Source organism: Pezoporus wallicus, unplaced genomic scaffold, assembly GCF_028554395.1.
Source record: "Pezoporus wallicus isolate ANWC-B61680 ecotype Strahan unplaced genomic scaffold, APGP_CSIRO_Pwel_v1 contig_8108, whole genome shotgun sequence".
NCBI lineage: Eukaryota > Metazoa > Chordata > Aves > Psittaciformes > Psittacidae > Pezoporus > Pezoporus wallicus.
Window position 1 is genome coordinate 36,483 of NW_026638088.1, and position 22,549 is coordinate 59,031.

The window sequence follows — 22,549 nt, forward strand, 5'->3', positions numbered from 1 at the left end:
CTATAAGGACCCAGGGATGTTGGTCCAGCTGAACATGAGCCAGCGGTGGCCAAGAAGAAGCCACCATCATCCTGGCCCCTATCAGCACCAGTGTGGCAGCAGGGCCAGGGCAGTGAATATCCTCCCTGCATGGGGCCCTGGTGAGGCTGCACCTTGAATCCTGTGTTCAGCTCTGAGTCCTTCACTACAAGAGAGATATTGAGGTGCTGGAGCGGGGCCAGAGAAGGGCAATGGAGCTGGTGCAGGGCCTGGAGCACAAGTGTGATGGGGAAGGGCTGAGAGACCTGGAGGGGGGGTTCAGTGTGGAGAAGAGAAGGCTCAGGGGGGACCTAACCCAACCCAGCTGACTCCATGAGTTGTGCTTCTATCACCTGCCAGAGAAGCAGACCGCGTTTCCACCAGTGACTCACTGCCTGCTGCGCTGATCAAAGGCACAAAACCACCTTGGATTGATCCTCTGGTGCCGTGCTTTAACCGGGAGGGTTTACAAGAGCTGTGGTCTGCAGGGAAAGCTGATACCTGCTGTTAAACCAGCGGGCAGGACTGGATGCTCGGGGGCTCGGTGCCTGAAAGCCGGTCTGTGCTCCTTATTTCTTCCAGCTGTGCTGGAGGAATCCAATAAAGGCACTGCTGCCCCTGCAGCCTTTCACCATGCGGCTCGCCTGCTGCTTTGCTGGGGACTGATTTATGCCACCGGGCTCAAATGTGTGGCCTGAGAGGGGTATGTCCTGCACATGGTGGGACTGAGGGACTCGGCTGCCATATGGGGCCTCCCCTCATTGCCCTGGGGCTTTCTAGGGGTAAAAACGCTGAGGATGGGGGGGGAGATGAATGAAGGACCAAGAAGAGAAGGCAACTGCTTCAAAGCAGTCCATGGTGCCAAAGCAACCGAGGGGCTCAGTCTCAGGGAAGCCACTGCAGTGAGGCACTGGAGGACTTGGTGACTTGTCAGAGCAGTGCCAGCGTCCTGTTGGAGGTGGGCAACCTCTTCTGACCCTCAGCAGGATCCCAAAGAGCCTGCAAGCATGGCTGGGACTGAGCAGCAAACCTTGCTTTCTGCACCAAACAGCAGCCTAGCACCAGGGAACTGCTTCCCCAGGCCTGGCATGCTCCTGTCTGAAGCACCTTGGGTGCTAAGGGGACTGCTGTTCATGGATGTGGATCCAGACCTGCCAGTGCTCACAGACACAGCAAATGCAGCCCCATAGAGGACATCTGCACCAAGAGCATCGTTTCCTTGCTCAAAGTGGGACTGGCTTTAGGAATGTATTTTTTAGCAGCTTAGAGATAATTTGTCCCTATAAATGCCTGGTAAATGGTTGGGTCCAGCCCTTTAGCTTGGCAAAAGGTTATAGCCAGGCTCCTGCCTTGGCCCTGCTGTCTGCCAGCCCGGGAGGGGACATTCTGTGTTACAGTGATTCCGGTGCCATGGTGATGACTGCCATGGCAAGTGCTGGCACCATCCCTGCCGCCCTGGAGGACCAGAGCTGCCTGCATGGAGCTGCAGGCACTGCTCCGGAGCATGGGCAGCCAGGTGAGGTCACCGGCCGGGCTTGCATAGATGCACAGGGAGAGCTGGACTTGCGGTGTAGCTGTTCTCACCTCCCACACTGCCTGTGCTGCTGGGGAGCAGCTTCTTGCACTGGGCTCTTTTGCACATAACAGTCTGGGACACTCCAGGGTGGAAGCGTGGGATGTGGGCTGCTCATCCTGGAGCTCGCTGGTGCTGGCAAACAGAGAGCATGGAGGATTGGATGCGGAGCAGCAGATCCCTGTGTCCATCTCCCCTAATCACTCTCCTTGGCCTGGCTGTGGCTGGCTGAGGATGGGCTCAGCCTTGTGCTGACGGCTCTGTGTTGCAGGGGAAATCATCAGCCAGAGCAGAGCAGGGCCCCCGGCTCATTCAGCTGCCCCATTTCCAGTTCAAGGAGATCATGAAGAGGCGCAAGCGCCAGGTAAAGGCTGGGTTTCATCCCCCCTTTGCTGGGGTGAGCGGTGCAGGCAGCACTGCCCAAACCCACCCTCACCCTTCCCCACTCTCCTCCTGCAGGATAGGCTGGGCCCAGGCACGTACAACATCAAGGACTTCCTTCAGGAGATGCATCCCACCAGCATCCGGGGGATCTGCGACACGAGGGATGAGCGGTTCAGAGATGCTCACGGGGTCCGTCGCATCCTGACACGGGACATGCTGGGGACTTGGCTTTGGAAAACAAGCCTATAGCCACCCCATCTTCTCCTGCAGGACTGCTTCCCTGGCCCTGGCACGTATGGGAACCCCTATATCCTGCTTGATGAGAGGGACAAGCGCTCTGCCAGCACAAGAGGGATGATGGAGAGCAGGACGGCCAAGTGTGCACCGACGGAGGCTGCGGCAAGTCCTGCCCCTTGCCCTGGGCACACGCTGAGGGGGGTGGCCCTGTCCCACCGCTGAGCGCAGCTTTTCCCTTGTGCCTGCAGGGCAGTGGCCTGGGACCTGGCACCTACAGCCTGCGGAGCAGCATCGGCCAGACGGGTCTCAGGAGGGAGGCTGAAGCCCACCGGTGGTGGCTGTCAAGCCTTGGAGGTGCGGTGCCACAGGGTCCAGGGCATGGATGGGGTTTCTCAGTGAGCTGCGGCATTGCTGGCACATAAGGATGCAGAGAGGCATCTGCCAGCATCTGTCCTGTTGGGTTTTGCTCCTTGACTTCCCTTGGAGAAATGTGCTCATGCATAGAATCTCAGAATGGTTTGGGTTGGAAGGGACCTTAAAGCTCATCCAGTTCCAACCCCTGCCACGGGCAGGGACACCTTCCACTAGAGCAGCTTGCTCCAAGCCCCTGTGTCCAACCTGGCTTTGAACACTGCCAGGGATGGGGCAGCCACAGCTTCCTTGAGCAGTGGCAGGGCTGAGCTGTCATCGCACGGGATGGATGGTGTGGACCAAGAGACCACCAGCAGCTGAGCTTCTTGTGCTGCTCCCTTGCCCCAGCAGAAGCAGAAGAAAGGCTCTGAGGCGGTCGCTGTCCCTGTCAAGAATTTCCTGGATGAGCTGATGTCGAATGAGAACAAGAAGAAAGGCTGCTTCAGCACCCTGCCGAGGGACCCAGGCTGCCCCACGGAGAGGATCTTCTGGTTCACACTCAGCCAGTGCCCGAGGAAGGTAGTCAGTGGGAGCAGGGACATCGTACCATGGTGTCACCAGCATCCCTGGTGGTGCAGCGGGTACCTGGGGTGAGGATGCTTTAGGGCTTGTGGGAATGTATATATGTATAGATGGATGGATGGATGGATGGATGGATGGATGGATGGATGGATGGATGGATGGATGGATGCTTGGATGGATGGACGGATGGATGGATGCTTGGATGGATGGATGGATGGATGACTCTCCAACATTTTGCAGCTCTATGAGCAAACTGAACTGTAACAGGTTTTCTTCTGCATAGAATGTGATGGGCCCAGGCTCCTACAACCTGAAGCCCATTGGGAAATCAGCATGCAACAGCCAAACCCCATCCTGGTCAACTGCCAAGAGATTTGACAGAAATTTCTACCGCCTCTTTACTGGGAATGAGGTGAGTGAACAGATGCAGCAGTGAGGGAGGGATGTGGGAACAGTCAATAGTCAGGCTCTGAGCTTCCTCTGTGACCATCTCCAGTCCATTACCAGCACCCTGGGAGAGGGTGAAACTCCTCTGAGCCAGAGTAAGGGGTCCCTCCTCTCCTCTGTCCTCTGAACAGAAGTGCCACATCAGGAGCTGTCTGTGACAGAAGGGCAGACTGACCTCAGGAGGAGCTTTTCTCTCCCCACCATCAAGGAAGCCTGGGTGATGTGTCCAGATACCCATTCTTTAGTGAGGAGATGAGCCCCTCTCTGGCTGCTGCTGTTCTTGCCCAGAATAGGCTGCTATGGAATAAATGGTGAATAAAGGCAACCTGCCAGGTCAAGGGAAAGGTGCCCCCGTGCACAGCATCATGCTGAGCATCAAGCATGTGCTGTCCATAGGCAGGTGAGCAGAGGGGCAGGAGCTCAGCAGTGACCACATTATCTCTGCTTTCACCTTCAGGCCTTTGCTCTTTTCAAGGGATGCTCTCAGACAACCCTTCCCATTAGATTTGCTCTGCATCAGCTGCAAGCAAGCAGATGCACTTCATGGATGATAGCAGCTGAGTTTGAGTTCTTTTAGATGCCAGGAGCAGCTTGTATGCTCCCAGAAAGTCATATTCTGCTGCTTGAAAGCCAGTTTTACCTTTAGCAGCATCAGCAGCACATTGCAGGGACAGTGCAGGTAGGAGCCCTTCCCTTCATACCCATTCCTGGAGCTGTATTCATCTTGGCAGCTTCCCTACAGAGAACTAGAACAAAACCTAAAGGCCTCAAAGCAGACAAGGGAAAGCTTTAATCTGAAATAGCCCACCTTGGCTAGGGACGGGGAGCAGACATCCACGTGGCTTCTCTCCTTTATCCAGCTGAGCAGGGAACAGACAACTTGAAAGAGGTCAAGGATGAAGACATAGAATCATAGAATGGTTAGGGTTGGAAAGGACCTTAAGATCACACCTTTGTAATTGTTAGGGAACTCACAGATCACATTCCAGTGGGGAGGCTGTGACAGGGCAGCCCTTCACTACAGCTGACTGGTGAGTGTGCAGAGCTTACAGACTTCTTTATGGACAGCTGTGATGAGAAGAACTGTTCATGAAGGGGACTGGTGGGGCTGACACTGATTATGGCATCACGGAATCACAGACTGGTTTGGGTTGGAAAGGACCTGAAGATCATCCAGTTCCACCCCCCTGCCATGCATCTCCTCCCTCGCCTTCAATGCAGGCTCAGTTTGGGTAAGACACATCACATTGTTCTACCAGTCACCAAGCAGTGACAGAACTGGTGCACAGGAGGGTTTCCCAAACCTGAGCACCCCCGTGGGTGCCAGGAGCCGGCAGCTTGCGCCATGGTGTCTGATGGCACCTGGGCAGGGCAGCAGCACCCCCACACCTATAAAAGAAGCCCCCCAGGGCACACCAGTGGCCAAGAGCCCCACCCACAGGGCAGGCAACCAGGGCGCGGTGCTGTGCTTGGCACCCAGCAGAAAGCCACAGCTGCCCTGGCAGAGGTCCAGTTGAAACGTGTTCACATCCCGGTGCCAGGGTGTGCCTGGCTCCTGTGCCAGGACCAGAGGGCAGCAGTGAGTGTTCCTATGGCAGGTGCGCCCCGGAGAGGGGCTCCTCTGCTTTGGGATAGAGCTCTGGATAAAAGGAAGGCTGAGGAGTATCAAGGGAGTGCAAGAGAGAGCTAAACCATTGGCAATGGTGATGTCTCCTCCGTGAGCACTCCGCCTGCCCACATGCCCTCACACAGTAGCTATGAGGCTCTGCAAGTGGAACTGAACAAGGACAGTGGTTCATCGAACTTGGAGGTGCAAAACTGCTTCCACAGGGAAACAAAAGATGGGTCATTGTCACAGGAGGCTCCTCTTCTGAAAGGAATAGAAGGCCCAGTATGCAGACTGGACTTACTCAGGGAAGTCTGCTGCCTCCCTGGGGCCCTGGTTAAGGATGTGAGGAGAAGGCTTCCCACCTTGGTATGGCCCTTGGATTATTTATCCATTATTGGTCTTTGAGATAGGCAGCTATGAAGTTGCAACAAGAAGTCCAAAGGCAATCCAGAGACACTTCAGGGCCTTGGGATAACTGTTAAGGGATCAGAAGCTCAAGCAGTATGCTCATCTGTCTTTCCAGTTGCAGGGAATGATGAGGGAAGAAGCAAGAAGAGCCAGCAGATCAATACCTGGCTCTGAGCATGGTGTCACCAGCAGAATTTTGGGGGATGTTTGATCATGGGTTGTTCTCCACAACACCAAGCGTGCTGGTGGTGGATGGGGTATCCCTGTTTGGAAGGGGAAGAAAGATCTTTGACAGCACTTAGCAGGGTTCGTTGGAAGAGCTTTAAACTAGGTTTGAAGGGGAAAGGGATAGACCCAAGATCCCTATGGATAAATCAGGGGGCAGCACACCAGTGCTTGAGGGATGGTGTGCTAGTGAAGTCCTTTAGTCTGCTATCTCAGTGGAGGTAGGGGCAGCAAAGCCTCAAGAGTCACTGGTGTGTTAGAAACCATGGAAGCACCTGGGAGTGGCCCCATAGGAATTAGGGCTTCTCCCCTGCAATGAGGTGGTGGGATCAACAGCCCAGCTGAAGTGCATCTACACTAATGCATGGGCAACAAACAGGAGGAGCTGGAGCCTTTTCCCTAAAGGGGCTGTCAAGCATTGGAGCAGGGATGTGGTGGAGTCAGCATTCCTGGAGGGATTTGAAAGATGTGTAGGTGAGACCCTCAGTGACATGGGTTAGTGATGGTTTTGGCAGCGCAGGTTCAATGGTTGGACTCAATGATGTTAAAGGTCTTTCCCAACCCAGATGATTCTGTGATGTTTTGCAGCTGCAGGCCTGGCCATGCACAGGCACTACCTGGTTTTGCCCCACTCACATCCCCTGTGCTGCCTGTGGACGGGGAAGAACATGAGACCTTTTCCTTTAAGAACCCTGTAGGCGCTGGTCGCTACAACATCTCCAAGCATGAAAAATACCCTCAGAAGACAAGATACCAGTCCCTGTACCAGTGTGATGCCCAGCGGTACCTGAGCAACCTGAAGCGGGATGCCTACTTGCTGTAAGTCTGATAGACAAGGGGCTGTAAGTGGTTTCACATTGGCTTACAGGTAAATCATCTTGAGCAGCTCTGGGGAGACTCTCGGACACTACAACTGATGTGAGATGGGATGATCATGTAGTTAAATCATGGACTGGGACTGGGGAACACTCACCAGCCCAACCACAGGGTCCATCTATGGACAGGGAGATTGGTATTGCTGCATCTCTCCCCTCCCTTTGCGCTTCCTCATTGCACAGGGATTTGGGGAGGGTTAAAGAACTGGGTCTTGAGGCACCGGAGAGATGCTGAGGTGGTTGCTGTATCTTGTGAAATGCAATTTGACTGCAGCGGAGGTGTACGCTATTAGTTTTCATTGAGTTAGAGGAGGCAGCCTGGGAAGGACTGGGAGGTGGATGGATAATTAGGCTGTCTGGACTTGTTCCCAGTGCAAGCACTGGACTGCTCAACAGCCCTGAAGAGAAATCACCTTCTCAGGCTGTGCCTCGGTTTACCCATGTGAGGAGGGAGGATAACACACCTCACTTGCACCACAAAGGGCTTTGAAATTGCTAGTGTGAAAACCCTGTGATGCAGGTAGGAAGGATATTAATGAGAGGCCTTGGGGTAGCCCTCTGCTCTCACCTTTGCTTGTGGCCAAGATCAGCAAGCTGCTGCGGTGGCATTGGCAGCTCTGCAAAAGTCTTTCTTCACCTCCAGAGAGTAGCTGGAAATCAGTCTTGGCTGAATATAACTTGACAGCTTTCAGTGGAGCAACCAGAAATCAGCTGTCCTGTGATGGAGGAGGCAGAATGGAATCAAGCTTTCAATATTGCCCAGCTTTGCTCATCTTGCAATAGGAATAAAAGAATATGTGAACAGTGAGCAGGACTTGGAATTCAACCTCATCTCTGATCAAACAGCACCTGCTCCAGAACCACTCTTCAAGTTACAGCTGTGCTTTTAAGGGAGCAGTCAGGCTTTTGAGAGCTCTGTTCATCCCTGTGCTCGTTAAGACTAATGAACCATTGACTGGTTTGGGACTGGAAGAGACCTTAAGGCTCACCCAGCTCCAACCCCTGCCACGTGCAGGGACACCTTCCACTAGAGCAGCTTGCTCCAAGCCCCTGTGTCCAACCTGGCCTTGAACACTGCCAGGGATGGGGCAGCCACAGCTTCTCTGGGCACCCTGTGCCAGCGCCTCAGCACCCTCACAGGGAAGAGCTTCTGCCTAAGAGCTCATCTCAGCCTCCCCTCTGGCAGGTTAAAGCCATTCCCCTTGGCCTGTCCCTACAGGCCCTTGTCCCAAGCCCCTCTCCAGGTTTCCTGCAGCCCCTTTAGGCACTGGAGCTGCTCTCAGGTCTCCCCTTCAGGAGCCTTCTCTTCTCCAGGCTGCCCCAGCCCAGCTCTCTCAGCCTGGCTCCAGAGCAGAGCTGCTCCAGCCCTCACAGCATCTTTGTGGACTCCTCTGGACTCAAGATAAATAAGATTAATTCAGCCAGTAATCTGAGCCCATTGAATCACATCTTTTTTCCACAGCAAGCGGCTCAAGCCTGTTGCTAAAATCAACTGGTGGGATTTGATATCTGCTCCACGTTGTCCAGATACCTCTGAAGAAATCACTTTTCCCAAAGCAAGATGGTGCTGGAAAGCCCAGGTCAGTGAGTAAACAGCAGACATGGCAACGGAGGAGACAGGGTAGATGAAAATGCTTACAGCGTGTTGGCACGCAAGTCGAGATTGGAAACAGCTCAAGTTTTGCCTTGTGCTAATAAAACACTCAGACAATGAACAGTCTTTTCTGTCAGTAATTATTTCCACCTTGGGCTTTGTCAAAGTGACAGGCTTCAGAAGAGGGTGACAGACACTGCCTATCCTCTGAAGTATGGTCTGCTGGCACTCGTGGCTCATTGTGTTGAGCACTTGTGCTCAAACGATGCTACTTAAAGAAGCTGCAGGTACCTGTGGTACCACAGCTGGACCACCAACACAGCTCAAGGGAGAGCTGTGGCTGCAAGTGCACTGCTGTAGAGTAGCAGGGTAGTAACTCCGGCCCTTAGTAACTGCATGTGTGTATGTCCTGTGCTGCCTTTAGTGTGGCTGCATGCAGGGATCTTTATCCCAAGCTGCAACGTACAGCTTCACTTGAATTAACAATGCAAAGGTTTTATGGAGTCATGGGATTGTTTAGGTTGGACGGGACCTTAAAGCTCATCCAGTTCCAACCCCCTGCCACGGGCAGGGACACCTTCCACTAGAGCAGCTTGCTCCAAGCCCCGTCCAATCTGGCTTTGAACACTGCCAGGGAGGGAATTGGGGGGAATTTAATGTCATCACTGCACATTTTTTGGGATATTAAATCCTAGACATGATGGAGAAAGGAGCAGAGTTGTGTCAGTGGCAAAGGAGGATGGCCATAAAAATGCACAGGGAGTATACTGGTTCACTTAGAATTAAGCTTTATGAAATCTCACACCAGTGTTTAGACCAGACTGGAATAATTAAATTGAGGTGTCATTATCCATTAGTTGTGGCTAATTAAATATGCTAATTAACCTGCAATTATCCTTTGGTGGGGGAAGATAACTGAGCACAGGTAGAACTGCAGTCAGTTAAGGAAATCCTGATGATTGTTGTGGAGAGGCAGAGGAAGGAGTTCCCTGATAGGCAACGTCTGAGCAGGGATGTGGGTGAGCGCTTGCTCCAGAGATACTGCTGGGGCAGCAGAAGAGGCTTGTGACACACAGTAGGCCAAGGCCAGCATGGGATGTGATTAAAGGAAGGTGGTTTCAGTGGGCCTGAGGCATTTGGAAGCCTGGATTTCAGGAAGAAGCCTGCAGCTTCCTCCTGGGAAGGGAGTGCAAAGCTGTGACCATGGGAGGGGCAGGAACACCTCTGACAGCCCACACAGCTGCTGTGAGGGTATTTTCCAAGGCAAGAGATGTGGATGTGAAACTCCTCAGGTTAAAGAGCGCCCTGAATCTTCATCCTCCCTTCTGTGGCTGCTCATTCAAACAAGGGATTAGATTTATTAGCATGAAGGGGGAAGAATAAAGTAGCTATCAACAGCTGTAGCACCTAAATCCACCAGGGAAAGAATGAGGTGAAAGTAGGGGAGATCAGGATAACTGGAATCATGAGGCTACGTGGTGCTAGTGGGGCATCACTGAAGGGTTAAGGCTCAGCTGTATGGTGTTTGTTTTGTACAGTGTGTCTTGGGGCAGAGGTAAGTGTTGACTCACAGACTTCAAAGCCATTCCTTCACTGTCTGCAGCACCAGGGTCCTCCCCTCCCAAGCACATAGCAATGTTTCCTCACCAGCAGCATTCCTCAGTGATGGCTGACCATTTGAAACAGGACAGCAAGCAGGAGAAACGACCTTGGCAGCTGTTGAAAAGTAAGCAATCACGAAAGGACACCCCTATGAGCAGTATGCTGGCTAGATCTTTATTTTAAACAGCCCATACAACCAAAAAGTAAGAGCAATTATGCATGTGCATGTGTGGGACTGATAACAGTTACAGTACCCAGTATCATCCAAAGTTTGCCAATAAATTAAGGAGTGAAAACCCAAATACAGTGCATACCTAAAGATCATCAGCACGTAGGTGAGAGAAACACAGCCTAAAGAAAAGTATTTGCATATCCTCTAGCTGTTTTAACGTGGCCCTTTAAAAGCTAACCAAACCCAATCTTGCTCTGTGCAGGTTATCTTACAAACGCTGGGCTAAAGGGCAGCTTTGCCCCAGGGACAAGGGGCAGGAAGGCTGGTTACACCCTGAGCATCAGCCTTTGCCTTCCCCTGCACCCCAGGATGGTATAGCAGATGCTCCTGGATCACTGACACAGCTCCTGCCCCACTCTGCATGGGCTGTGTCTCCCCATGGAAGGCTGCCCCTGCTACCAGTCCCCTGCACTGGGTTTTGATCATAAGGGGTACCTTATCTGCACACAAGCTGCCCAGCATGCAGTGTGAGTACCAGGCCAACCTGATTCTTGTTACTGCTTTATCATTGGTTTCATCTGGACAGTAAACATCCATCTATCAATAAATAAAATCATTGGTTTAGCACACATAGAAATTAAGCCTCCCACTGGTAACTGTTTAAGAAGTTCCTCATGTTACCCTCTACACAAGAATATGACTTTCTTCTCCCTCAAGCTCAGTAAGGTTTCAAGTAATAAGTTTAAGTACTGCTTGGGTAAGACATGGGCTTGGTTTGGAACCCAAAAGCAGCAGAAGGGGGGACTGAGCAGTACTTGCTGCTGATTTCCTCTCCAGGTGACTGAAACAGTCCTTTTACAAAGCCTATCAACCTAATCCAGCTAAAACATAAAGCAAAAATGGGACTCGAGTCAGAACCAAGGCTTGTGTGTGTCAAGATTCACAACCACAGTTGCTCCTATCCACAGCCAATTGCTCTAACAAAACTCATGTAAAGAAAGCTTGGACTTCCTCTTCCTACTGGCCAGGCCAGAATGGTCTGAAATAACCCATATCTTCTTCCAACCAAGTATTCATAAGGCACTAAAATAAAGCAGTGACCAAACCCTCACCCAAAAAAAAAACCCCAAAACAACCCCCAAAAATCCACATAAAGTGACCCACAATGAATAAAACCTGAAATCAAAACCTGGCTATATGAAATAGCAGCAATTTCTTCAGTAGTCTGCAAAGCCAGAACACAGATACTCGTGGGGCAACCCCCAATGCAGTTAGCCAGCTACAAAGTACCTAAACCCTACATCCACTTAAGCTTTACAATCAAAACGGATCTGATAGGCACAAGTAAAAAGCGTTCTATTCACACCTCAACGCTTCGTTTTGAAACTGAAGCCCCTGCCAGAGAGTTTTCACTGCTCTGCTGACATGACAGCACAGTACAACCCACGTGGCACAGCACCAAACAGCAGCTGGAAGGTTACGGTACCACTGCTGAGGTGTCCCACCAGTTACCAACCGGGGGCAAACGGTTTTAAACATCATGATCAATGTGACAACGTGTTCAGCTTTGGCACCTCTTTCTGCACCCTCCCTGCTGTTTTCAGAAGTCATGTTACATCGAGCTATAGCACACAGCTGGTGTGACTCCAGCATCTTCATCCTTTCCAACTGTTCTTCTTATGCTCGGAAATAGGTGAATCCACCCATGTCACATCAGATACAAAGGCTAGCACTTGGAAGAGCTCTTCAAAACAATCACTTTGAGTTTGGAAAATCCATTTGAAAACATACAAAGAAATACTAAACATAAATTCATAAAGCAGGAATTCATACCTTTAAACATCAACAAGAATGAGCTTATTTGGAGAGCAATAAAGCTTTTTTTGTTTTTAAAGGATATACTGACTAGCTATAGGTAAATTCATCTTTCCCTGATTGCTTGGTTAGACCATCCAGGCTCAGTGCCTTGCAGCCTTGCAGATTTTGTCATACACTTCTGGAAAGGCATCCTTGCAATTCATCTGCTCCCGCAGCTTGTGGTATAAGGACCCATCAAACATATCCCAGAACTCCTCACGGGTCATGTAGCAATCTGCATACAGCATCTGGAAACTGGAGAGGAGGGAAAAATAAACCAGGGGACAATATTAATTGTGCCATAAGATATATCAAGGATAAAGAAAATTGTCAGGGCAGCAAATATTCAACCAAGAAACCCAATTCAAAATACTTTTAAAAGGCAGGCAAATATAATTGCTCACATGGACTATGCTGCAACACTCAGCCAATTGTGTTTTGTGGATTTAACATTACCATGATCTCTTTTCCTTACGGAAATAACACGTAATGGTGAAAACAGCAGAATACTGCTAGAGTCGTTTTAGTGAAGGGGAAGATGGGAAAAGCAAGCAGTTAAAATAACTGTTGCCTTTAAAATACGGTTCAGAACCCTTCTTTGGCCATCAATGTACCAATGCTTTAGTTAGTTTTGTTACTGCAAAAAGAAGGACTAATAAATGTGTGTAAAACAGTGGTTCACGTTAGAGATTTTGACCACGTGCAGCCAAATCTTCTGACAACTTGTATGCTAACAGCTTGTGTTCACAGAACCACAAGTCTGGAGAGAACCAGAAGTTCCCTCAAATGAAGAGTTTGAAACGCTCACGTAACCTAAATTATCCCTGGCAAATACTTTTCTAACTGCTTTTGAAAGCCTGTTTGCCTTTTCTTCCATTCAAACCCTTTCAATTCCAGCTTCAGAAAAAGGAATTGCTTTTTCTGCACGCTTTCTTATGATCCATGGAGGTGCAATCATGGCATCTTGTATTAGTCTGTGTTACAAAAGGCATTCAAGGCAGATGTAGCAATGCATTCTTTGACTCTCTAGCTTCTCTGAACTGCACACTGAGAATATACCAGGCTGAGGAGATAAAGTTATAGTGTAAATGAAGAAGAGTGTAACAAAGGTCCATTTACAGAACTAAATGAAACCCTTATTTAGCTGTGGACAACTCCCCACTTTCATCCTGTGCTCTCCAAAATGCAGCAGTAAAACAGGAACTCTTACATGAAAGCTCTCTTGTTGTGTGTGATTATGAAACTGTGAGATTAAGCATTTATCCCTTATTCATTTCCCAGGGACAGGTAGAGATGAGACAAAACTTTGTTAGTAAAGAGCTTTAAATTAAAAGCTTGATTTCCAGTTAATTAAAAAAAAAAAAACACCTTAAAATTAGCTTTTGGTTGCTTTGTTCTCTGGCAGATCACTTAGAGCAGCTAAAAGTCATTCACACTCTTCAAATCATCTCGAAGCAGACTCACCACTGGTACTGAGCCACATGGGATACAATCACTGTTAGACTGAGAAGCAGGTCAAAATAGAAATGGGGATAAATCGTACTGATGGTGTAAAAATACCATGTAGTTGTTTTTTGTTCCTGAGAAACAAGCCTGGAACTGCTTCTCCACTGACACTACTACAGCAAATGAGGGTGGCAGGAGTCTGTGACAGATGGTGGGCACGTATCTCACACCTACTGTGGCCCTGTGTAATAGCAATCAGGGCAAGGAAAAGGAAGCTATGGAAGTACAAGTTGTGAGGGAGGAAAGGCTCCCACCGCTGCACAAGGACGAGTCAAGGCTGGCCTCCCTCTGCAAGGACATGCCAGCACAAGGATGGGGCAGAGCTGCAGCATGACGCTGCAGGGAGCGCAACAGTCCCAAGGGCAGGGAGGCAGGGAAGCTGTCCAAACCTTGACAGCCCCTGGCATTCCTGAAGGGACTGCAGCCAAAACAGCCCTTGCTCTGCCCCTGCTCTGAACCAGCTGAAAGACATCAGCCTCCATACACGCAGCCCAGTGGCTGCCTCCCTGAGGGCAGGGCTAAGAGCCGTGCTGAGAGCTGCTTATGGGCAGCAACTGCTTTTTGTACAGTCAGCACAAACCTGCCAAGGCCTTTCTGCACCTCGGTGGGTGCTTGGATGAGTTTTGTTGCAGCAGAGACTCCACTCCCAGAGCAGCCTGGTGCTGAAAGGTGACCTGAAGCCACCCAGCTCCCAAATACACCTCAAGAACTCCAGCCAGTGGTTTGGTTTCACAAGAAAGTCATAAAAGTGAATCATATTTCCAAATCATAACATAAAAATTACTAATTAAAATCAGTTCTCTGGTGGTTAAATTATTGCAATATTTTAGTGCTGTGGGATTAAATAACTGTTTAAACCACAAGGGTGTAAATTCTGTGCCATTATTACTATTCTAAGGAGTGGGATCCTTACCCATGCACACTTCTTACAAACTTTTCCATTTGCCTCATCGAAGCCCTGGCTTCAAATTGTTTCCTTTTGGGTTCTCCATAAGCTCCTATATCCACGTAGAGTTCCGCTTCATCGCCTTTTGGATGGACCATACCAGGATTATTGGGCAGTATGAAAGGACATAGCCAAAGAGGGTACACCTGCAGAGGCAAGAAAACACTTTTTCACTTATCTTTAACAACCCTTTAAGCTATCTCCTAATAAAGGTGACAAATGAGGAGTTGAGGACTTCCTCCCAGTTTGGGATTGAAACATGCATAGCTTGTCTTCTCCAATTGTCTTGCTGTGGTTCTTAGCTGCACTTGCGAATGATCATAACAGAATTAGATTGAGCTGCTCAGAATATGCGCTGTGTCCTCCTAGAATTACATCTCCTCCCCCTCAGGTATTTGAAATGAAACAAAATCACACCATCCCTCATCCCAAAGCAACAACTGAATACACACTCTGAGTAAAGAGAATGAAGAGTTTTCTCTCCCAGGCCGGTCTGAAATTGAAATTCCCAGGTTTGTACTTCTTACACTAACTGAATTCAGCAATAGAAGCAAGAAAGGGAAATCAGTTCCTGCAGGTGGGGTTTAGTGAGACCACCAGCCATCACAGAAAGGTTTGGGTTGGCAAGGAACTTACGAACATCCAGTTCCAACCCCCTGCCTCAGGCTAGACCATGTCACCCAAGGCTCAAAGTTCAAGTTTCACTAAGTGATAAAATCTTTCTGAAGTGCTGGCCTTCTACTAAAGTTTGAACCTCATTTGTTCATTTCTTCTGCAGCCTTGCACAAAGGCAAAGCACAGCACTCCCTGGGATACAATCATGACCTTCTACACAAGCCCCCTGTTGTGCCTTATGATCAACAGTCCCAGCTCTTATCACAAACAGTCTGGGATTTGCTGCATTTTAAACCCACGTGTTCTTACATTAAGGTCATCGTGGAAGGTCTGGATAGATCTTTCAAGGCTCTTCATTGGCACCAGCATGTCCTGTACAACGTGGTGTTGCTCGTACAGCTTTCGAATAGCTTCTCCTTGGGTGAGTTTCAACAAGGAGATTTTGGGAGGAACCATCCAGCCAAACACGTAACGGAAAACAGGGTTATTGCCAAAGGGGATGATGTCCTTGAAAGAGGAAAGGAAAGAAGTTTTACTGAAGAATGTGCAAGTGAACCAAAAGACAATGCTTCAGAATTCTCACAGCAGTATTAAACCAGACTTTCAACAAACTTAACTGATGGTACTTTTGCTAAACTACTGTAATATAAACATGAACAAATAAGAGAGGCCTGGACTGAGCTTAGCTACACAGCCCTGGCCAAAGCCCCCTCTAGTTACAATGATTGATTTTCAGTCATATAAATCACAACTTACTCAGCCCCAAATCTCTTCAGAGAATGAAGTTCAGAGAACAGTAAGTGATTATCTTAAAACATCTAAGGAAAGAGTGCATAAGAAGCTAAACTTACAGAACTCTTGCAAGAATAAACATACACAAGGTAAGTTCTTTAAAAGAATTTTGAAGCTATAAAATGTTAAGTAGTTCCTGCACAGGCAACTGCTGCTTTACCTTCTCCAGGAGCTGGAAAGATCCAGTATCTCACTCCAGAGATTCAAAAGGTAGCAATGGAACTCTTTCAAAATGCCACACAAAGTTTTGTGTAAATGCACATCTCAATAAAGTAATGACCAGTCAAAGTAATGACCTTACTGCATAATTACTATTCATAGTTTAGACAGGGAAAATTTTCAGCCCTGATTTCACAGTCATGTTTTTGCCACCATGTGTCTTTGAAAGTCACTGTCCTGGGTTCATCAGTAGCAGTCATTTTTTCTCCTTCTTAGTAGCTGGTGCAGTGCTATGGTTTTGACTTTCACCCTGGGAACAGCACTGATAACACCGATGTTTTTAGTTGCTGCTTAGTAATGTTCAGTCTGACCAAGGACTTTCTGAGTCTCATGCTCTGTCAGGGAGGAGGGGAAGCCGGGAGGAAGCAGAGACAGGACACCTGACCCAAGCTAGCCAAAGAGGTATTCCATACCACAGCACGTCATGCCCAGGATGTAGAACTGGGGGCAGTTACCCGGAAGGGCTAGATCACTGCTCAGTCAGGCTGGGTATCAGTTGGCGGGTGGTGAGCAGTTGTATTCTCTTCCCTTGTTATTTCCCTTATCATTATTATTATTGGTGGCAGCAGCAGTGATTTGTGTTATACCTTAGTTACTGGGCTGCTCTTATCTCAACCCGTGGGAGTTACATTCTTTCGATTCCCTTCCCCATCCCTTTGGGAGCGGGGAGGGAAGGGGGGGAAGTGAGAGAGAGACTGCACGGTTCTGATTTACAGCTGGGCTTAAACCACGACAATCACTTTGTAGGTATAAAAGCTTCATGCCAAGATACGTACTTTATGTCTAAATTCAGAAAAGCACTAAACAGAAATCAGGAGGTTATGATCTAACACCACATTTGTTTTGCCCAAATGTAGGACTTTTAAATTTGCCATAAACTTCACTGCTTTTAACGCCATGAAAAGCAGAAGCATTGCCAAGGAGAAGGCACACCGTAACCACACTGGGAAAGTGCACAGTACCTTCCTGCAGATGTTATTTTAAGTCTGGAACTGGTCTTACCTGCAGCTCCCAGAAGATACTGCGTGTATGTCTATGGTAATAATGTCTTGCGGGAATGTATTCTGTTCCAGTCCTATCATCTTTCAAATACTTCTCCACATGCTTAAAGAACCACGGCTTGTAGTAGTTGCCAATTCTGTTTATCTGCAAGAAAATACGCATTCCTGAGCAAACACCAACACAGAAAACAGTAACACCTTACCAGACAACATTAAGTACCTCCCCAAGTGCCTTTACTGTGAAGAATCAAAGCTACACCCTCTGTGACAGTGTGAACGAGACTGTCACCAAAGATCCAGGCAGCCTTCAGTTCTCCACGTGCATGGCTGCTGCTTTCTTTTCTTGCCACTAAGGTTTAATTCAGATAAGGGTTGCTAAGGCTTGGCTGTTACCAGTTAATTAAGAGACCATGAATGAGACAGCACTGGATTCATAAAATATCCATCTCTCAACTCATTGCTAACTGAAAGTCTCATATGGCAAAGGAGAAAGATCCAGGTGGAGGACTGCAGTGAGCAGCTGGCATGTCCCTCCTGTAAACGTCCCTGATGTGTTTTACCAACATGAGCTGTATTAAAAGCTTGCTGAGGAAAGAATTACCCTGAATAACTGCACTTTAAAGCAGCCTTGTTCTGCATATGAGAGAAGACACTTGTCTTCCTCCTTAGGTACTGCAATGAAAAGGCTGCAGATTAAATTATTAGCTGGAATAATGAAATGAGTGGATCATTTGTTCTCAGATGAAGAGATTTAGAGTAAAGACTGCTGTAGCAGCACAAAGCTATAGTTTAAAATATTATGATGGATGGATCTAACTTTTAGTCCCATGCTAAGAGATTGTTCCAATCTCATAATGATTCTGGTTTTACACTGGCATATAGTACAGCTTCAGTTAAAGTCTGGGGGTATTTTTTCTCTATAACTTCCCCTTACTTACCTTGCTTGGCTCAGCTTCATCAGTAAGGACTCCTGTCATGATGACTGCTTCTTCCAAAGAATACACAAGTCCTTCCACAAAACTATTCTCCTTTTTCTTAGACTCTTCAGTAAACTTCTCACAGATGTTCTGCAGTCCTCTCACAGGCTTATAATGGATTTTAACATATTTCTTGGCAGGAATCATTTTTATTTCTGCTGCAACCAGGAAACCCAGAGTACCACAAGACCAAGGCACTGCATAAAATAGGTCTGAATTTTCAGTCTGCAAAAAGTATGTCATACTCAATCATATATCCACACTGAAAACTGTCAACGACATTGTAAATGATAGCAAAAGAACAGTTTGTCTTACTGGTGAACATCTCACAAGGCTTCCATCAGCAAGAACAAGTTCATAGGCCACACAGGTGTGTTGAAAAAGTCCATAGATGTGGGATGAAGACTCAATGCCAGTTCCCATGATCAGGCCACCTTATCAAGAGAGCACATAACAAATCAAATGAAACACATGGAGAAATGAAGGTGATTTCTGAGAACAAAACCCCAACTTTTAAGCTCTGGGCATGCTTTGAAGACTATTTAAAAACTAAATAAACACAAAGGGAGCGCTTACAACATAAATACCACAACAGAACATCAGGTTCAACAGAGTACTTCTGGAACCTTTAAAATAATGCAACGTTACTGCATAAAAAGCAGTGACATTTGCGTTATCAGCAAAATCAGTGAGTCTCCTGTCATCAAAACAACCCTTACCTACTGTAAGATCATCAAGCTCTGGTACCACAGGAATAGTCCAGCCCATGGGATTCAGGTATGCAGTCAACTGGCCCATGGTCACCAAAGGTTCCACACGAACAACCTAAAGAGCAAAAAAAAAAACCCAACCCAATTGCCCCCACCAATCATGAATTAAGTGTTCAGCATTAAGGATGACAAAACACAGCCAACTAGATTGTGCTTCCATCTGTTATCAGAATTCAGAGACTTACTTTCCTAAGAGCACTACTAAAAATAGTTGAAACTGTTTAGTGATTCCTCCTCTGCCTCAACATCTTGTTGCTCAGTCCCCCAAACCACAAATCAATCTGGTCTTTTAGACTTCAGCACAGAAAAGCTAAACAATTCCATATGCTGGGTTTTTTTGATAGAATGATCTGAGCACACCCTGTAAAGCCTGGTGGATCTACTGCTATAAAAATCCTTTGTTCTTTACGGTGTCCCTGCCCATGGCAGGGGGGCTGGAATTAGATGATCTTAAGCTTCTTTCCAACCCTAACTATTCTATGATTCTATGAATTGAATCTCTCCAGCTACAAATGTAGTTAAAAAAAGCTGTAAACTTCATTATTACAAAAGCTCTGTGATGAATTTGTTACCTGTCTTTCACTGTCCACTTCCAGAACATCCATTAAGTTGATCATGATGTTCTTATGAGTCTTCTTATACTTCCCAACACGAAGTGATACAGTCAACCAGCCAGGCCGGCCAGTGCACATGTATCTTTTGCTGCCTTCATCTTTCCATTCCCGAACCTGCAAGAGGTAACAACTGAGGTGATGCTCTAAGGCATACATGTGCCATCAATAACGGGTACCAGAAACATTTTCCCTCTCTGTGGAACACTGCTACTCCTCTACGTGCATGTTACCTGCAAGTAACAAAGCCTGGATGTCTCTGTGTTGAGAAGGGATGCTTTGGAAGTCTCTCTGCAGACCTCTGAACCTCTAAATAAAATACCACCATAGGAGTTAAGTTATGGAGAGAAAGTATTTCTCTACATATATATACCCATACACATACTCTATAGCTTTAGGGGTTTGGAGAGGGCCTTCAGAAAACTTAGCAGAGAACTAACAATGAGTTTTAAAACAGGAAACCCTACCCTCTGGGGGAGGTATTATCACTGCCATAAATAATCTAATCTTAGTTCTGTGAAGCTTAATGAAACAATTCCTCCTCCTAAACACACCCAAAAATGGTCTGAGCCTGCAAATGAACAGGCAAAGGGAGAAAAGCTGAGAAGGGAAATGTGTAAACCACACATTTGATCCATGAATTCTGCAAACCCACAGTGGTTAACATCTGGAGAACAACCATCAAGTGTAGCATTCTCTTCAAAGCCCAACTGCTGCTACAGCTGGTGACTGAAAACCCAGCCCCAAACTCTTCAAGAGTAGCTCCGTGCATGTTAATATCGACCCGTGTCTGCAACGAACATGAGAGTCAAGGGGGAAAACAGCAGCAGACGTGACAGAAATACTAGAGAGCACGGAAGCACTAGAGACATCTGCATTTATGGATGGAAGGAGTTCTATTTCCCCTTCAATCACCTCCTGGAACTAACCACACCGAGGAGCAGGATGAAGTGGCATTAAAACACAGCATTAAGCCGGCATTCCGAGAGTGACATTTCCATGTTACACACGCGCACACACAGGTACATGCCTAACCCATGTGAGCACACAGGGACACTACAGCACGTCTCTGAGGGTGCCAGCGGCAGCAGCCGGACGGACACATCTGGACTTGCCAGATGTTGACGCCGCAACTTCACGAGGAGTTTCAGACAGAGGAAAACCCATAACGGAGGGGCAGAAACACCCCTGGCTGGCTTTTATTCGTCTGCTCCCCCCCCCCCCCCTTCCCTCCGGCTGCCGCAACCGAATTCACGGCCGCGTTTAGGAGGGGAAACGGGAAGGGGAGGGCTGCTCGCCGTGGGGCCCCGGCCAGCGCCGGTGAGGAGCGGGCTGGGGATGGAGGGGAAGCTGTGCCCTGTCAGAGCCGGGGGGTCCTCACCTGCGCCTGGATGTGGCGGACTCGCTGTGCGTGCAGCCTCGGGGCGCTGTGGAGGCGCCAGACGGCCCATGCGCGCAGCTGGTAGTAGACGTCGAAGAGGATGGAGAGCGGCAGGAGGAAGAGGCAGACGAAGACCCAGCGGTGGTGCACCAGCACGGCCTCCAGCCCGCGGTGCCTCACCCACAGCAGCAGCAGGAGCAGCCCGGCTCCCAGCGACCACACCGCCGACATGGCGGCCGCCGCTCTGCACCAGCTCCCTCACGGCCTCCGGGACCCCGCCATACCGCGCCCGCCGCTCGCGCCCTCGCCGCCCGGCCACGCCCCTCTCCCCCGCGCGCCCGCGCCCCATTGGCCGCCGCAGGCCTCCTCCGTGAGGAGAGGGGAGGGCAGCGACCAATGAGAGAGCTCCGGGGAGATCGGACCAGGCGCTGAGGGCGCCGATTGGCTGAGAGCGGCGGGCCCCGCTCTGCCCTCACAGGATCGCAGCGGCCGCCGGCCCCCGGCCCCCGGCCCCGCTGTGGGGGATCCCCCCCCGCCATGGGGCAGCGGGGCCGTGGGGGATCCCCCCCCGCCATGGGGCAGCGGGGCCGGGGGTGGGGGGGAGGACGGGACCCGGACAGGGCTGGGAGCCCCGGTCTGAGGCCTGAGGCAGGGGCAGAGCTGGGGATGGGTCGTGAGGTGGGGGACAGGGGCTCGGGGGTTGTGGGGAAGGGGATAGGGGCTGAGGCAGCGGGGACCTCCTCCCCCCCCGGTCAGGGCTGCGGGGGTCTGGGTCTGGGACAGGCCCTTGGCAGCTCGGTGGCGGAGGTGCTGCCGTGGTCAGTGTACCTCGGGAAGGGGCTCACCCGGGTGCCTTTGGGTTGGGGGACGGGAGGGAAACGCCTCCTGCACGGCTCTCGTGCTCCTCTGTGGTGGTTTAGGTGTCAGTGCACCTGGCAGGGCAGGAATCCCCCACAGCAAGACGTCCGCTTCCTGGAAGGAAGAAGGAGATACCCCCCTCCAAAACACTGCTTGCTGCCCAAACCCGTGGCAGAACAATCCTCTCCCCGACGGAACAGGGAGGATGTATAAAGTCTGTAAGGGAGATAAGACCTTTTTATAAGCTAAACCCCATTACATCCCTCAATAGGTGTGCTGTTTGAGAGGGCAGTGGCAGACGCGCCCCAACAGCAGCGACCACCCCAGGAGACGCAGCACAGACCCAAGAGATCCAGAGGGACCTTGCCACAGCACTGCTGGCTTTGTGCCATGGAGGTGTTTGGTGAGGACACTACCACGGTGACACAGCACACCAACACGTCAGGGGGCTCCTCCTCTTTGCCAGCAGGACGGATACTCACTGTTACCTTCAGCTGCCACGGGAGATACTCGGGAGCACTGAACTGGTGGGGAGGGACCGCGGCATTGAGGCTCAGAGCTGTGCTGTGGCAGGCAGCCCCACACCTTACAGCCTCCTTGAGACAACTCAGAGGCTTTGTTTTGTCCCACTGCTCTTACTGAAAGACTGCTCCGAACCTTCACAGCTCTGATATTTGGAAATGGTCTCCCAATTCCAGCTTTAATTTATTCCCAGCCAAATTACATTCATTGCGCTTCTGCCTACTGTGCCCACTGGCTCTTTTCCTGCTTTCATGCAAGCTGATGTTACCTGCTTTAATTTACCAATTCATCTGCTGACTGAAATTATGCATGGAAAAGAAGTTTCCTGTGCCCCAAGAGAGGTTATTTTAACCTTTCCAAAGGGGCTAAATAGTTCTTCTTGGCCTGAATGTGATCAAGTGCAGGGCTTACTGGATA

General features: G+C 49.4%; 2 protein-coding genes across 2 annotated transcripts; one reads left to right on the forward strand and one right to left on the reverse strand.

The window, feature by feature from the left end:
* The first annotated feature begins 1,444 nt into the window (after nt 1–1,444).
* On the forward strand, nt 1,445–8,388 carry CIMAP2 (ciliary microtubule associated protein 2). Its single transcript, XM_057409236.1, is given in 10 exon segments — nt 1,445–1,534; nt 1,863–1,955; nt 2,051–2,164; nt 2,246–2,374; nt 2,461–2,514; nt 2,516–2,566; nt 2,975–3,142; nt 3,429–3,557; nt 6,523–6,653; nt 8,172–8,388. Coding segments are annotated over 10 exon segments (1,038 nt in total). The 5' UTR covers nt 1,445–1,495; the 3' UTR covers nt 8,302–8,388.
* Nucleotides 8,389–10,056: 1,668 nt separating this feature from the next.
* Nucleotides 10,057–21,084, reverse strand: DHCR24 (24-dehydrocholesterol reductase). The gene is made up of 9 exons (XM_057409243.1): nt 20,753–21,084; nt 19,333–19,488; nt 18,710–18,815; nt 18,306–18,424; nt 17,952–18,215; nt 17,015–17,158; nt 15,311–15,508; nt 14,354–14,532; nt 10,057–12,189 (listed from the first exon to the last, which is right to left on the reverse strand). The coding sequence occupies exons 1-9, from the start codon at nt 20,981–20,983 to the stop codon at nt 12,036–12,038; spliced, it is 1,551 nt and encodes a 516-aa protein (XP_057265226.1). The 5' UTR covers nt 20,984–21,084; the 3' UTR covers nt 10,057–12,035.
* Nucleotides 21,085–22,549: the final 1,465 nt, after the last annotated feature.

Coding starts and splice junctions, on each gene's coding strand:
- DHCR24 (XM_057409243.1), bottom strand. CDS start 20,983: ATGTCGGCGGTGTGGTCGCTGGGAGCCGGGCTGCTCCTGCTGCTGCTG. Junction 18,425..18,709: donor GCTTGATGATCTTACAGTAG/GTAAGGGTTGTT, acceptor TCTCTTGATAAG/GTGGCCTGATCATGGGAACT. Junction 14,533..15,310: donor CCTTCCACGATGACCTTAAT/GTAAGAACACGT, acceptor TTGCCTCTGCAG/GTGTACCCTCTTTGGCTATG.